At 51.2% G+C, this 14,791-nt stretch overlaps 1 protein-coding gene across 24 annotated transcripts in view; it reads left to right on the forward strand.

Moving 5' to 3' along the window:
- The window catches only part of LOC116846577, a 248,303-nt gene that overhangs the window by 15,541 nt on the left and 217,971 nt on the right, over positions 1 to 14,791 (forward strand). For all 24 annotated transcript variants that reach the window (XM_032820608.1, XM_032820604.1, XM_032820584.1 and 21 more), the window contains exon 2: positions 1,570 to 7,223. In XM_032820608.1, coding sequence (XP_032676499.1) covers positions 1,607 to 7,223 — 5,617 coding nt within the window. In that variant the 5' untranslated portion in view covers positions 1,570 to 1,606. The remainder of the gene's footprint in view (positions 1 to 1,569; positions 7,224 to 14,791) is intronic.

Consider the following 14,791-nt stretch of genomic DNA (forward strand, 5'->3'; position numbering starts at 1 on the left):
GTAAGTAGTAAGCAAATTGACCAATCACAGTCATTGATTCTTCTTACGATCCAAGAATCAACGACTGTGATTGGTCAATTTGCCTACTGCTTACGTCTTACTGCTTAAGTTTTTCTATGTGCCACCAGCTTTACACGTGACACGTACAGTGGGTTGCACAACACGGTTTAAGTTACAACGAAGTTGGCTACTGAACTTCATCAAACTGTTAAAATTGAGAGTTATTAGGACTTCGTCATAAAGGACTTATTTAATAATATAATACAATTAATAATATAATTATATACAAGACCACTAAATAATGATAATACAAATAATAATTAATAATGATAATCATTAATAATATAATTATCAAGCTAGTCCGTCAGTAATGGCTTTCGATTTTGACAGTTTGGCAAGCTCCCAACTTCATTGTGTTCAAACTGTTCTCTACACAGCCGAATTCTTATCGAATTGGACTTAACAGCAAAGACGAAAACATCTCTTGCTCGACTGGTACTATTAATAGATAGTCTTTTTTGCAAAACATTGAAGGAAATTCGCTTTGGTACATATATCTTGCCGCAGTTCACACCGTAGTTCCGTTCATGTCCTACGACAATAAACATATTTCGGTCCTCCCTGCATCCGCTGCCTCGCACATCGACATCCATATCCATAACGCTCATTGCGAGGGGAAATACAAGCGGAAGAGAGGACATAACGGCATCGTGCGAGAAAAAGCGACGCGATACCGCGCGCTCGCGGCAGTACTCTTGTTTTAGACGCTTTGTAAGTTTCCGAACGAATTCGTTACGGTCGTTGCACTTTGCAACTTTACGCCGGCGCGCGTCCTCGGCGCTGCTTCTTCCGAGAGACGTTGACCGCGCGGAGGAGACTACGAAGGCGAGGACGAGATTTTCTGCCTCGATGTTTAGAATATATATACGTGTTTAGACTATTCCTGGGGGAGGGCCGGTTTGTTGGCGCACTCTCGCACGAACGCGTTCTGCTCGTGCCGGCACGTGCTCGCGAGCGTATACACGCGGCTGGCGCGCACATGGCCGCCTCCATCCATCCGTCCATCCGTCCGTCCGTCCGTCCGTACGTCTGTACATATGGTACGTGCACCACGTACTTGACCGGGTTAAGCAGTGGCGCGGCTGCCCAGCCCGATGGACTAATGGGAAAATTTCAGGCGACTGCTCAGACACTTATCTAGTTATCTCGAGTTCATCACGTGTCACCTCTCGGCATACGTCTCCGTGAGCTCCACAGCGTTCGGGAGCTCTCGCGTATACTGAATAATTATAGATAATAGCGTGACATTATACAGCGCGCATCTCAGACCCCTGCCATGTTTTTATTCTCTTCTTTTTTTTTTTTCTTTAATGCCAGATTCCACGGTCAAGTTGTTCGCCGTTGAAAGTATTTTCCAGTATCTTGCGTCTATGCCTGGTAATCCTTGTTTTTCTTGTAATTATTCCTTGGAATTTATTTACGCTTGAAACATGCATTCTCTCTTCTATGCTTGTCACTTGTTATTGTCGAACGTGTTAAGAAACGAGGAACACGGGGGAACTGTTCTAGGCGCCTTTAAAGGGTGAACGGCGCGCGACAAACCAGCATGGAATCAACGGAGGAAGTGCTCGGTAACAACGTTCCGGGCACAGATGCACGGCACAATCAGAACCCACTTAAGAGGAACGTGGAGGGATCGGATGCGGGAAACGTGCGGGTTTTGTCGGTCGACAAAGTCACCGTCGAGAAGATCGTTCTGGAATGTTCGAGCGGCTCGCGCGAGGTGTTATTGACAAAAAACGAGACTTCGAGAAAACTGTCCCTGAGCTCGGAGACAAAACCGAGTGTTGTCAAGCGGACAAAAGACGGCGGGGCACAGAGGTCGTCGGTAAACGGCAGATTTCGCGTCTCGGTACCAGGAGACGCGTTCACGTCGAAGCCAGGCGCCAGTTTTAGGAGCAACCTCTCCGCCAACCAATCGAAGCTTCCCATTCCCAGGTATCGAAAGAGCGACGATGCCAGCGTTCTTAATGAGGAGAACAGGATCAAGCCAATTCGGCTCACTAAAAGCCCGTCTATCGGCAGTATCGTAATTGAAGGTTTGAATTCGGACGCGATCGTTAAGAAGCATAAAGTGCCACCGAAGGTCCCGGAGAAGCCTGCGAACAAAAGAGACCATTATTCATCTTTGATAGCGAAATCGGTCTCTCCTGCTAAAATAGAATTGCGCGAGGATTTATCGCCGGATCGGGAAAAACTTGCCGACAAGATAGCGGCTGAAGTTAAACAGGGGCGACCGGTCGAACGAGCAGCTCCCGAGGCAGAAAATACCGGGAGCGATAAGGGATACGTCGACGATATAAATCCCGTTGAAATCAAGAGAGACAGCGAGTCGTCGAAGAGTGCAAACGAAGCCTGCAACGGGACAGACGAAATCAAACAGCGGGCGCACACGAAAAGCTTTGAAAACCGTGAAGAATGCACGAGCGTTGACAAAGACGCGCAGGACCGCTTGGAGAGAAGTCAGACTACTATCGAGGACCTCCAAAAGAATCTGAGTACCAGAATTCACGCCAGCACTGCGCAAAGCTACAAAGAGAAGCTGTTGGACGTTCAAGCCAATTACGCTTTGAGGCCGATTACTGTGGACACGAATTGTAGCGAGAGATTAAGCTGCGAGTTCGACAAGGATTTCCTCGAGAAACACAATCTGGAGAAACGACTTAAGATCGAAGAGAGACGACTGTTGGAAACTGATTTGGATTACACCTCGGACAACGACAGAAGCAGTGAGACCGAGGATCAAGCGTCACCTAAGGTTAACCCTAAGCGGATATACAGCGAGAAAGTGACGGAAGTGGAGAAACGATGGTCCGGAGAGTTCCTGGACAGTCAGCTGCAACGTAACTCCTCGGAGTCCTCGAGATCGTCTTATGTCGAGGAAATTGGCAGCGTGTCCTCGCGCGAGAGCATCGTTGAGGATCGCGACACCCGGCTGCTTTTCGACCGAAAGCGCTCGGTGAAGTTTGTGGAGGGGCAAACGTCGATCGATGAGTCGAAGACACGCACCTCGGAGGAGATTCTGGGAGACAGTACTGTGAGCACTATCGATTCCGACTCATGTTTAGAGGATAGAATCAAGGCTGTAGACGAAGATATCGCTCGGGCGTCAGGACACGGAGTCGAGACGGACGATAACGATGATATCGACGAGCCCGATCGTGTTTACGACGAGGACGAGGACGAAGAGTGCGCTCGATGGGACAAGCGAGTAGAGGAAGTCGACCAGACGGTCCTCACGACAACCGCGATAGTTCACGAGAACGGCAACTCGAGGCAAGGAAGCGTCAGCGACAGTGTTGGCGGTTCCAGCGATCCAAATTTGAATGAAGCGAGGAGCAGCGGGGATATCGAGACGACGGAACAAATATCGGAAATTACCGACAAGTTATTAATTGAAAGAGGAGAGAATAAGAGCTGTTCTTTTACGGTCAGCTCGGAGGAATCCACCGAGCCGATCTTGGTGACTCAAAGCCGTTGCGGGAAGGACGGTTACGCTAATCTCATAAAAGAATTCACAATGGAGACGGGATCGTCGAAGGCGAAGAAAGAAGAGAAGCAAAAAAAGAAGCTTGGATTTCGGCGTCTTTTGCCGGCCATTTTTTCGCCGAAGGACTCTCGGAAGGACTACAAAAAGAAAGAGCAAAAGGAACGTAAGAGATACGACGAGCGGCACTTCGCTCGTTACCAGCAGAATGGAAATTACACAAGGTCGCCGGACACAATGAACTTGAACGAGGATATCAAGAGGAACGTCAAACTAGACAACAGTCTGAATGGTTCCATCATCGAGGAGAGACTGGACGAAATCAAGCGCGAACTGTTCCCCGAGCAAGGACCGATCACCAGCACGCCCGACCACTTCTTACAGACGGACGACTCGAGGCTCCTTCGAGATCGAGCCAGACCGCAGAGATCCTACACCACGGACTCCAGTCTCAGCTCGATCGCGCCGGACGACAGATGGATGGATCGAAGCGGGCATCTCGGTATCTCTCCCGACGTCAGGAAGTACGAGCAAAGGCAGAGACGCGAGGAGCAAGACAGTCGACGGTACGGTCAGCTGGAACGCAAGCACAGTCTGCAAGAACCGAATCACAGCAGTCGCAATTACTACTTCCAGAGAAATCACGGGCCTTCCGGTCGTATTTCGGCACCGCCCAGCGAACGGTACTTGGTGCGGCCGCGGGCTATTCACCCGGTCGACAGGCCGTTGCCCGAGATCCCGCAGTCCCGAGTGGAGCTGTCGAATTATGAAAATTATCAGGACGGCGTTGAGCCGCTGTGCGACGGCCTCGGCTACCGTAAGGACAAGTACGCCGTCGATAACGTGGACTACCAGAATCAATCTGGACTTTATCAGAATGACAGAAGCGCCGAAACCGGCCTGATCCACATACCGCAGTCAGTTCCCGCACAAGTCAAAATCACCCGGCAGCCGATCGTGAACCAAACTCAGAGGGCGCCTTTAGTCGGGCGCCCCAAGTCGAGCCCCAAGTACCCGTCACCTGGTTCGAGCCAGAAGTCCGGCGATTACGCGGACTCCAGCTGCACCCCGAACTCGAGCCAGAAGAGCGAATTCTCGCCGTCCAGCTCGAAGAGCGGCGAGTATTACTTGCATTCACCTCGCAGCAGCGCGCGAACTTCGCCTGCCGAGCGACCTTTCGATGATGCGCGCGAGAGGATCTACGAGAATGAAGCTCAACCGGCGGTCTCTCAGCCGCCTGATCGCTACGAACACGTGTACGATGAAACTCCATCATCGCCGTGTCGCGAAGAGCATTCTATGGATTCTAAAGCAGCGAGCTGCGCGAAGAGCTCGCCCGAGAAAAGAACCGATCCTGTCTACGAGCAGAAGTGTTCTTCATCGAGTCAACGACCGCCCTCGAAGAGCTCTTGCCAGCAGTCTCTCGAAGATAAGGAAATTGCGCAAGTGGAGTCGAAACGGGAGACCGAAAAATTGCACGGAAACCACTCGAAAAATCCCGAAAATGTTGACATAAACTTGAAGAGCGAGTCATTAGTGCTCAGCCAAGCGGAGAGAACGTGCGTTCAGAACGTATCGCCGTCGAAGCCCGGAGTGACGTCGGCGACGTCTCCTGGATCAACGGGAGCCAGGGCGTTAGCCAGAAAATCGCAACCAAATGATCAAATTCTGATAGCCTCGCCGAAGAGGGAGATCATCTATCAGTCCCGGGTGTCTCGGCCGTTGAACGAAACCAGACTTTGTGACGCGGAATCGCCCGTCCCCATAGCGGACTCGCGCGAATGTGTTCCTGGCATCGTTCCAATCGAAGCGCGAGATCAGTACGGCAGCCAGGACTCCTCTATCTCAATGGCGAAATCTATGGGGCAGAGAGCTGTATCGTCTTCAGTCTTTTCCAAAGGTATCTCACGTCCTGAACCGATTTACGGACACCGCAAGCAGCAGAGTCCTCCAACGCGGGGCAACGCGGTGGTGACCTTGGAGGCGAAAGAAGGCAGACTCGAGAACGATCAATCGCCACGCGACTCACACAGACCAAGCGAATCGTGTCGCGATGTTGTCGAAAGAGTGGCCTGGGTCGAAGGGCAGACCCCGATACCGCGGAATCCGCAGCTGCGCAATCCGGAAACTAAACAAACGTCCAATGAACCTGGCAAATGTACGGCAACTCAATCACCGGTACGCGAGCCGCCGAATACGGCGCAGGATGTTTATCAACAACGACAACTCGGCGTTGTTCAGCAACGAGCTTCGTCCGCGACGTCAGCCTCATCGTCGGACGGACAACAGTCATCGCCGATGACGAACCTAGACAAAGTATACGTCGGCGCGAATCTGCTGCAGCGCGAGGCGATTTACGAGCAACGCCCGAGACAGCAGCAGCAGCAGCCGCGACTGATCCAAGAACCCGTGTACGTTCAACGACCGCAGCAACAACCGCGACAAAGTCAAGAGACGGTGTACGTTCCGCGCGGCCCTGACCCGACGTATGCTCAGCAATGCTACGCGAGCTGCGGACCCCTGTCGCCTTCGAAACGCGAGACTAGACAGCACTTGGAAGCGTTCTACTGGCAGCAGAAGGCGCTGGAGGCACAGCGGAAATCGGCCATCTCGCAGGCGGCGTCCGGCGCGAGACAGGTCGCGCCGAAGATTAACTTGCCGGAAGTGAGAGAGGCGGTTTGGCAGCAGCTGAAGAAACTGGACGAGGAGCAGCAGCGGCGGATCTACGAGCAGAATCTGCTGGACGACGGCTCGTACGAGACGTACTGCAGAACACGAACGGGAAGCCCCATGACGTTACCCCCCGCTACGAATCAGACTGCATTCAATCCCAACGCGGCGGCGCCCGTCGTTCAAGGAGACGGCTCTTGCTGGAGCAACGCGCAGCAGCGGCCCAAGATGAGTCCGACCGGCAAGCTGCCGTTGATGCACGTCCCGAAGGGTCAAAATCAACCGGTACTGATAGTCCGGCCGCAGCAGGCACTGCGGGATCGTCAGGAGATGTCGATCAAGTCCGTGCACTGTCGCGATCCCGTGGGACGCGACGCGCAAAGATCCAAAAGCGCCTCGCCGCACTTCCACAGAGGCGAGACTGAACGATCCAGTTTCAATGTGACGCGCACGAAGCCGCTCACGGACGCCAGCGCCGTAATCTCCCTGAGAAAGTCGGATGCCGGCGGAGCTCACGAGGAGGATAGCAACGACGGCGAAGGCAGACCTCGGCCGCATCCGATATTTAAGAGGGGTAGTCTCGTAGGAGGAGAATCGGTGGAATACGGAAGCACAGGACCCAAGAGGGTCAGTTTCTCAAATCAACCGAGCGCCGGACCGGATCTGGCCGCGGGCAGCTGGCCAACGAAGCATGGCACGGCACCTGAACCGCCGACTAGGCGACACAGGAGCGAGGACAGCACCTCGGACACCGACTCGGTGTTCCTGCATCAAGAGCGACGTGACGCGCATCAGGACGCCGTGTATGGTGCTCGCTGCGGAGCAGCTGCACCTGCGAGATATCGCGCCGACAGCGGTTGCTTGGAGCAGGACTACGACGCCAACAGGCCTCTGCCTCCGTTGCCGAAGGATTCCTTCGTGGTCTCCCGTCGTGATAACAGCGCCAGGAATTACGCGTACAACGACGTTCGATGGAGCAACGAGGAGCAACGTCGACGGCGACAAGGTGAGTGAGCTTTTATTTCACACTTTTATACAAAAGGTATTGAAATGGACGTTGTATCCCTGGGAAACTCTCAGGGAACAACTGGCGCTTAACGTTTTACACACAGATGCGCAACTTTTCTCGCGCGAATGGCGAGAGCGATATTCTGCAGAAACTCATAACGAGAGTCGATAAACAATTACTTCAACTCGAAGAACTCTTCAAGTAATAATCTCTTATTCTTATTGCGCATATATATCGCGCAAGAAGATCACGAATTGAACCGTAAATTCACGCCGTCAAGGCGGCAAAGATGTCGTTTACATTCATCATTTCACGCTAAATCAGTGAGAAATCGCGAGGGTACTACGGTCGCTTTTTCGGCGAATAATCCCGGTCGAAGGTGTCCTTTGCAGCTCGTAGCTCGGTCTAGACGAGATGCAAACCGCATGGCATGACGGCGTATGACCGTGCATTCGAATGAGCTTCTTAACGCGCGGAGGCGGCTGCGTCGCGTCGGAGCACGTTCGCGTACCTGGGGAAAGAAAGAGAAAGAGCAAAAAAAGGAGAGAGAGAGAGAGAGAGAGGCAGGGAGGGGGAGAGAGAAAGAGAAAGCGCAACGAACGAATGACGTCCTCGTAACTTCAGCCCTTTCGAAGCGGCGTAATGCGTGAAGGTGCGCTAAGACGACGGAGATCTTCTTATGTAGGCTTCCGTTCTCTCTGCAGACTGCTGTTACAAGCTGCAGGATCACCTTCGTGTATAAACATCCACGCGCAAACGCGCGAACTTTGATCTCGCGATTACGCGCTCGTGCGACGGCGTCGGCTTGCCCGCTTGTTTCTTTTGCCTGTTTATTCGCCTATTTAACCGACCTCTCGCCAAGTCGTTTGGCGCTGCACAAGCGCGCAGCACGCGAGGTAAACCAAAGATAACATCATTGGCTGACTGAATTTTGAGATTACCCGCGACGCGCCTCGTAGCCCGAAATTACGCGATCGCCGGCGTGTTTTGCGACAAGCACGTTCCTTGTCCTTAGCTTTTATTTTTACCGTCCGATCGTTCGATCGACTTACGTCGCTCGCCAGAGAGTCCGCGAATCGATATGTGTTCTATGGGTACCGTGTGTTACTCTATCTCAGGAAATCTCATTCGCTCAGAAACGTTGGAGATTTGTTGAATTGATGCCCCACTCTGTGAACCAATTAATTCAGCTTTAGGTATAAGTTGCGAAGAGTATAAAAATGAAAAGACAAATGCGCAAGAGAAAGATGGCCGTTCTGAATAGCTGCGGAGTAAGCGCGAAGATTCAAAAGCATTTAAAGGAAAAGCCGGGGGCGTATTTGTGTTAAAATGTAAGGAAGAAGAGTGAGAAACGTTTTACTACCACTCTCTCTACTAACCCTCCCTCCCTCCCCCCTCTCTCTCTCTCTCTCTCTCTCTCTCTCTCTCTCTGGAAGACCGGTACGTGTGCGCGCGCAAAGAATAACCGCGGTCTTTTCCTCTTAATTGTTTTTCTTCCCTCCTTATAAATGTTTCGACTTCAATGTTTGACGCACTCTTCGACGTCTGTCTGCACGAAAACGATATTATCCCGAATGCTAGTATTAGGTGGGTAGAACAACGCCCCTTAGGTGATGGACTCTCTCCTCGTAAGGCGAACAGAACAATCGCAATTAGCCGCTCTTTTAGACTGAAGTAAATAGGGTCACTGACATTACATCTCTCGGTAAAATGCTCGACCGATGCGTAAGATGTCGCTTGAGCGACCGATGCACTCTTCTTGCACCCACGCTCTTCCGGTCGTGAGACGCATCGGAGTCGCCTACACGGAAGAAGGCTTCGCGCAAGAGCATGTTCCCGATAATGATGTTGCATCACACGCGAGGCGCATAACGTCGCAATCAACGCCGGCTCACGGCAAATTACATCGGTTTTTTTACATCGAGTCGATGCGCAAAGTGTAACGCGCGATTAGTTGCAGTTTCGTGTGCACCGATAAAACGTCGAGCGAGCTTTGAGAAACGGCCATTGCTGCCCCGCGAAGGTATTTCGCAAACGAGAAAGAAGGAAGGAGCGTCGGAAATAAGAAAGCGCATAACGCTACAGAATACGAGATTTGACCGTCCGTTTGTTCCGACTCCAACCTCAAGTACCTTCATGGTTGTTCATGTAAAATCCACGACGTTGCCCTACTGCGCTGCATCAAAGTTGTATGATTTCGGGAGCATACTTACGGGTGAGAGAGGTGCGCGCGCACGCTCGCGACTCCAGGTACAACGTAGAAAATCTTGCTGCCTGACGAAGATATCCTCTTTGATTTCCAGCAGAATTTACGAGACAAGCTAAATCACATCGCTCTTAGGATTTCGTAAGCTTCGCCAGCTTTTACAAACGTGTAGGGAATTACAGTGATATCGCATTGTACAGGTGAAATATCATTTTAATGCGTATAAAAGTTTCCTTTGCGCTCGAATGGTCGCATAAATTTCTTTAACGTTCGTTCCAATCGCGTCAAGAACAGATTTTCGTTAAACATCGTTACGGAAGAACGGTCATTTATTTCGCAGTATTCCTTTTTTCGCACTTTCTGTATCGTAGCTACCGGGTATTTCACCCCATTATTATCCCGTAGCTCGTGAATCTCGTGAACAAAGATATAGTAGACGCTGTTAGATCGCCGGAATGTAACTGTATCGATTGCCCGATGAAGCAACTTCTGTATTTGCAGCATTGATAAATCCGAATCTTTACAACCGAGCGCGAACCGTCCGCGCTGCTCTCTTTTTGCGTAATCACCGTCTAGCCTGAGGAATCGGAGCTGACGATTGAGTTCTTCCATCGTCTCCTTTTGATCCAGGAGAGGCGCAGAGCTTTCCTCTTGCCCTTATTCGCGGCCCGCACACCTCTCGGCCGTTTCGCTAGATTTCCTCGTGGAAAAATGCGAAAAATCGAGGATCAAAGACGACGTACGAGAACATTAGCCATCCTTTAATGCCACTTGAAGGCCGAATTGGCGCGCGGGCGATTCCCGAGGACAAAAGAATTCCTGATAGGGGGAATAGTTTGCCGAATTTCCGCGCGCGCGTGGCGCAATATCTATGCAGATTAACCGACCCGCAGATGCAGATTTGAACGTTCGATGTTTGGAACTGAGAGTCGTGCCAACGCATTCCGCTCTCATAGGAAGATGGAAAGGAGCAGGAGGGGAGAGGAGGCAATGTGATCCTGGTTTTATCTGGCAGATCAATTTTATTCTTATTAACTGCGCCGCGCGTCCATTCGCGAATAATATCTGATTCTGCGCAACTAATTGACTTTTATTGCGCACACGCTTTGAAATTGATATGTGTGCCGGCGGTATTGTGCATGCGGAATCGTAGTCGAGAGAAGGACTATTGACAGATTGAATTAACATGTTACGTTCGTCGCGAAAGTAGTGGCAATGGAAACAACCACTGCCATAAGCCGATTTCTTTTTTTTTCGACGGATTATTGGCACTTTCCGCGCGATCTGACGCGAAAATTCATGACGCAGTTGTTACCCGGCGAAATTCGACAGTTAGATTTCAATGTATAGACTGTCCTGCAACTGTTGGTACACTCGGCAGAATGGCTATTTTGCATGAAAAGAGGAAAGAAATACGGCTGCGAATGCAAAGCAAACTCTACTGCCGCGCGCGAAAATCGCCTCGGGAAATTGGAAGACAATGAACGTTCAATAGAATCGAACGTGTCGATTTAATTGGCGCACTTAATTGGTCGGTTTGAAAGGTCGCCGATAGCGAGACGTAGCTCTGCAGCGAGATCGATTAACGGAAATTCCAAAGTCGTCGCGTTTCGAGCTTAAGAGTCGACTTGCCGAGAAGCGTGTTTCTTCCGTTTATTTCCATTCCATTTTCCCGCGCGTCGCACCGTCCCTTTCTCCATGCTGCCTCGTGCTGCACCGGCTGCACCGTCGCCGATGCCTTCCACCCGGCGTGGAGTTACGCCCTTCTGCGACGAGCGATGCGTGCTGCGTGATGCCGGCTGCGTACGTACCTACGTACGTACGTATGTCCGGAGGTCGCCGGAGGTCGCCGTGGCGCGGTCGAATGTTTTCTATCCGGTCAGTACCGTTCGGGAGAGAGGATGCGGCGTAGGTGGGCGTTCGGGGATCGATCCCCGACTCCGTTCCCGTGACGTCACTCGTAGGGAAGATAGAAGGAGAGAGGAAGACGCCGGGAAGGGCGAGGCGGGAAGGGGGTCAAAGGGGAGGATATAGCCGGGACTCTCCGGGTGTCCCAGCGACGTACCCCTCTCTCTCTCTGATGGTGCTGCCACTGCTACTGCTGCTGCTGGTGGCTGCTACCGCTGCCGGTGGCTGATACCGCTGCTGTTGCCGCTGCTGCTTCTGCTGGTGCACCGTGTGAAACGACGTGTAGCCGGCGGTCGTAGTGGTGGTTTGTATCCCACCGTCTCCCACACTCAGCCCTCGCGAGCGGGCATCTTTTTCGAAAAGTACTGATCGATCGCGACCTTCGTCGTCGAGAGTCGTCGCGGCCGACAAGTACGCGTCGATCGAGCCGTAGAACAAGTCGCGGTTGGTGACGTCTCGGCTGGTAGTTAAGGGAGGATTTCGCCGGGTCCGAGAGAGAGTACACCCCGAGAGCCGGTGGTAGTGGTGGTGCTAGTGCTGCTGCTGCTGCTGCTGCTGTTGCTGCTGCTGCCGCCGCCGCTACCGCGTAACCTCCTGTGAAACAACGTGTAGGTAGTGGTCGTCGTTGTCGTCGTCGTCGTCGTCGTCGTGGTGGTGGTGTGTCTTGTCCGTCAAGTTCGTCCCCCCGTCCGAATGTCTGTCCCGGACCATCGACCGTGATCCTCTTAAGCGCGGGCGACTGTCACCGGGGCCGTCTTCGTCATCGACGTACCTGATCGTAACGATAACCGGTAAAATAGCCGACCATCTTGATTGTGGTTCCGCTGCGGCACAGTGCGGAACAACGTGCCGCCCGGTCCCTACCACCTCCGCGTCTCGATTGTTGTTATCGGCTCCTTTAACGTGGGAGGTGAGAAGGTCATCACTGGGTGCGATAGTTGCGGTAGTTAGTTGCTCATAGTTAGTTCATCGAACCTCGTCACGTTGTGTACAAGAGGTGCGATCGGTGAACCTGGTGTGAGCCTCCCGTGACCACCTCGTGTTCGCTCATTTGCACCGTCCAATGGTCTCGCATGTTCCTCGAAGAAAATGGAAAATGGAATGTCGCCGGTAGTCGGTACTGTCCGTTGCGAGAGAGCAGCGCAACATAGTGAACTATTGAGCGCCTTGACCTCGGCGCGCCAGCCGCCGCGTGTGCGGCGCATGTAACGGCTATCTTCGACTTGTACTCCTTCTGTTTGACATGCTCCTCGGGAAAGTTTCTCTATTACAAATGGTATTGTACGTCGCGCGCGCGCGAGGAACTTACGACTGTCGTCGACGAAGCTGCCGCGACCCTGTTTATACCGGCGCGCGACATGCACGTAATGTTCGCACGCTGACGACGTTTCCCTCGCGAAGTTCGTCTCTCTCCTTTCCGCGCCTGGCACGCGCAAAATCGCGGCTCATACATGACGATTCATGATTGTATCAAAACGTAATTCTTTGAGCAGTGATACGCCATAATCTATCTTGTTCCTCGTTGACGGGCCGTGAGAAATAAGAAAGTGGCGACTCATTTCTCGAATAGGTTTTGTCCTTGGACGATATGAGAGATGTATTTAATAGCCGCGGTAAGGAAATACACAGTGGGTGAAATGAGGATTTCGGACATTGATATATTAACAGAAGAGAAAAGGTAGTGGGAGAATCCTTATTCACGACGTACATCGTACTCTCTGATGTCCATTTTCTCCTTCGTATCTGTTATTTATTATTTTATTGTGTTCCCCCGAGAACATGAAAACACACAATTAATATTACCTTAATATTACCTCAATTCAAGCATAGTCGAAAAAGTGGTCTTGTGCCGCCAAAGCATAAATAAATTTTGCACCTTCCTTCATATCAAGTTAAACGGCGACTCGTCATTTTATTCGACTTTTTACGAATGGTCCTCCTCGTTTTCTCCGTCCTCACGTACAACTGTCGCGTCTAGGCCGTCTACGGAATTCGTTTCACGACCCGCTGTTTACGAAACGCAACTCGAGAGCACCGTCCCCGCAATTTTTTCCCCTGGAATTTTTCCAGAAAGTCGGACGCGCTCTCCCCGGCTCGGGTTCGAAAAGCCGCGCAGTTGGATGCAAGATCCAATTCGATCACGGAGAAGTTTCGCGGGTAGCCCATAAATCAAGATCAACGAATCAGATTGGAGTGGCGCGGTGAAGGATGAGCGGCCAAAGGGGGCATTGCCGATCGAATGACCTCGCGTCGACACTCGAATCTCTCCTACGCGGCGTTCGTTTAGTAACGTCGGGGGCACACCGAAAAGCAATAACTACGCGAGCTGGAATAGCGGTTCTTCACTTGGCCGCACGTGAGCGAGCAACCACATTTCGATCGGCGAATCCAATTAATCGCTGCTTCATCGAAGAAGCAAAAGATCCAATTAGCCTCGTTAATTAACTGCTATGGCACAGGGTTCCTCGTCCGCTTTAGGTATCGTCAGTTTGCGTCACGTTGAGGCGAATCCCTTGGAGGTATGCGGGCGCAGCATCATCGGTTTATACCTCCTTCTCTCTCTCTTTTTCTCTCTCCCTTTCTCTCTCTCTCTCTCTCTCTCTCTCTCTCTCTCTCTCTCTCTCTCTCTTCCTCTCTCTACCTAAAGCCGTGATTCGCCGGTATTTTTTTAGCTCGACGATATCGAATGACGAGTGCGATTACCGTAGTGAGCGGCCGACGCCCTTTTCGAACGATAATATGAATTCCCGTTCCATTAAAGCGGCTGCACTGATAAGGGCTGTTGGCGGATTCGGTCGGTCGGTTTGCGCTTCTTAATTAATTCAATTTGCTCTGATACGGTAAAAGCTAATGAGCGAAATTTCCCGTCAAAAGTGAGTTTTATGAACAGCTCGCACGTGGTACGCGATGTTACACGGATTGTTACTTTGCGAGATAACGCTTCACATTAATATTGTTTCAGTTGGGCATTGTCACGCGTTAAGAATCGTGAGAAAAGGGCAAAGCGGTACCTTTTATTTCAACAGACCTTTTATTTCATCGCAATTTTGATCGCGAAGAAATACGAATTCGGCGACCGCGTTATGAAAGTAGAGTCTCTCTCTCTCTCTCTCTCTTGAATGATAATGACATAATCCAGAAATAGCAACAGTAGCATGACAGTTACCTCGATGATTCTTAAGGTGTTGATACTCTTCACGAATTCGCAAAATTATTAGTTTCGAGGATTTCATAATTGCAATTGTTGCATTATGAAACTTATTTCTTTCTGATATCGCATGATGTTGACATATGATATTTAAATAACACAATCGATTTTCCTTTGTCAAATAGCAACAGGGAATGATGTGCGAGATGAGTTCGTATGAAGCAACTAAAATAAATCCTGCACACGCGGCTCTCTCTCTCTCTCTCTCTCTCTCTCTCTCTCTCTCTCTCTCTCTCTCTCTCT

This window comes from Odontomachus brunneus, unplaced genomic scaffold, assembly GCF_010583005.1.
Source record: "Odontomachus brunneus isolate Ranch 3 - 2012 unplaced genomic scaffold, Obru_v1 Obru_scaffold_066, whole genome shotgun sequence".
NCBI lineage: Eukaryota > Metazoa > Arthropoda > Insecta > Hymenoptera > Formicidae > Odontomachus > Odontomachus brunneus.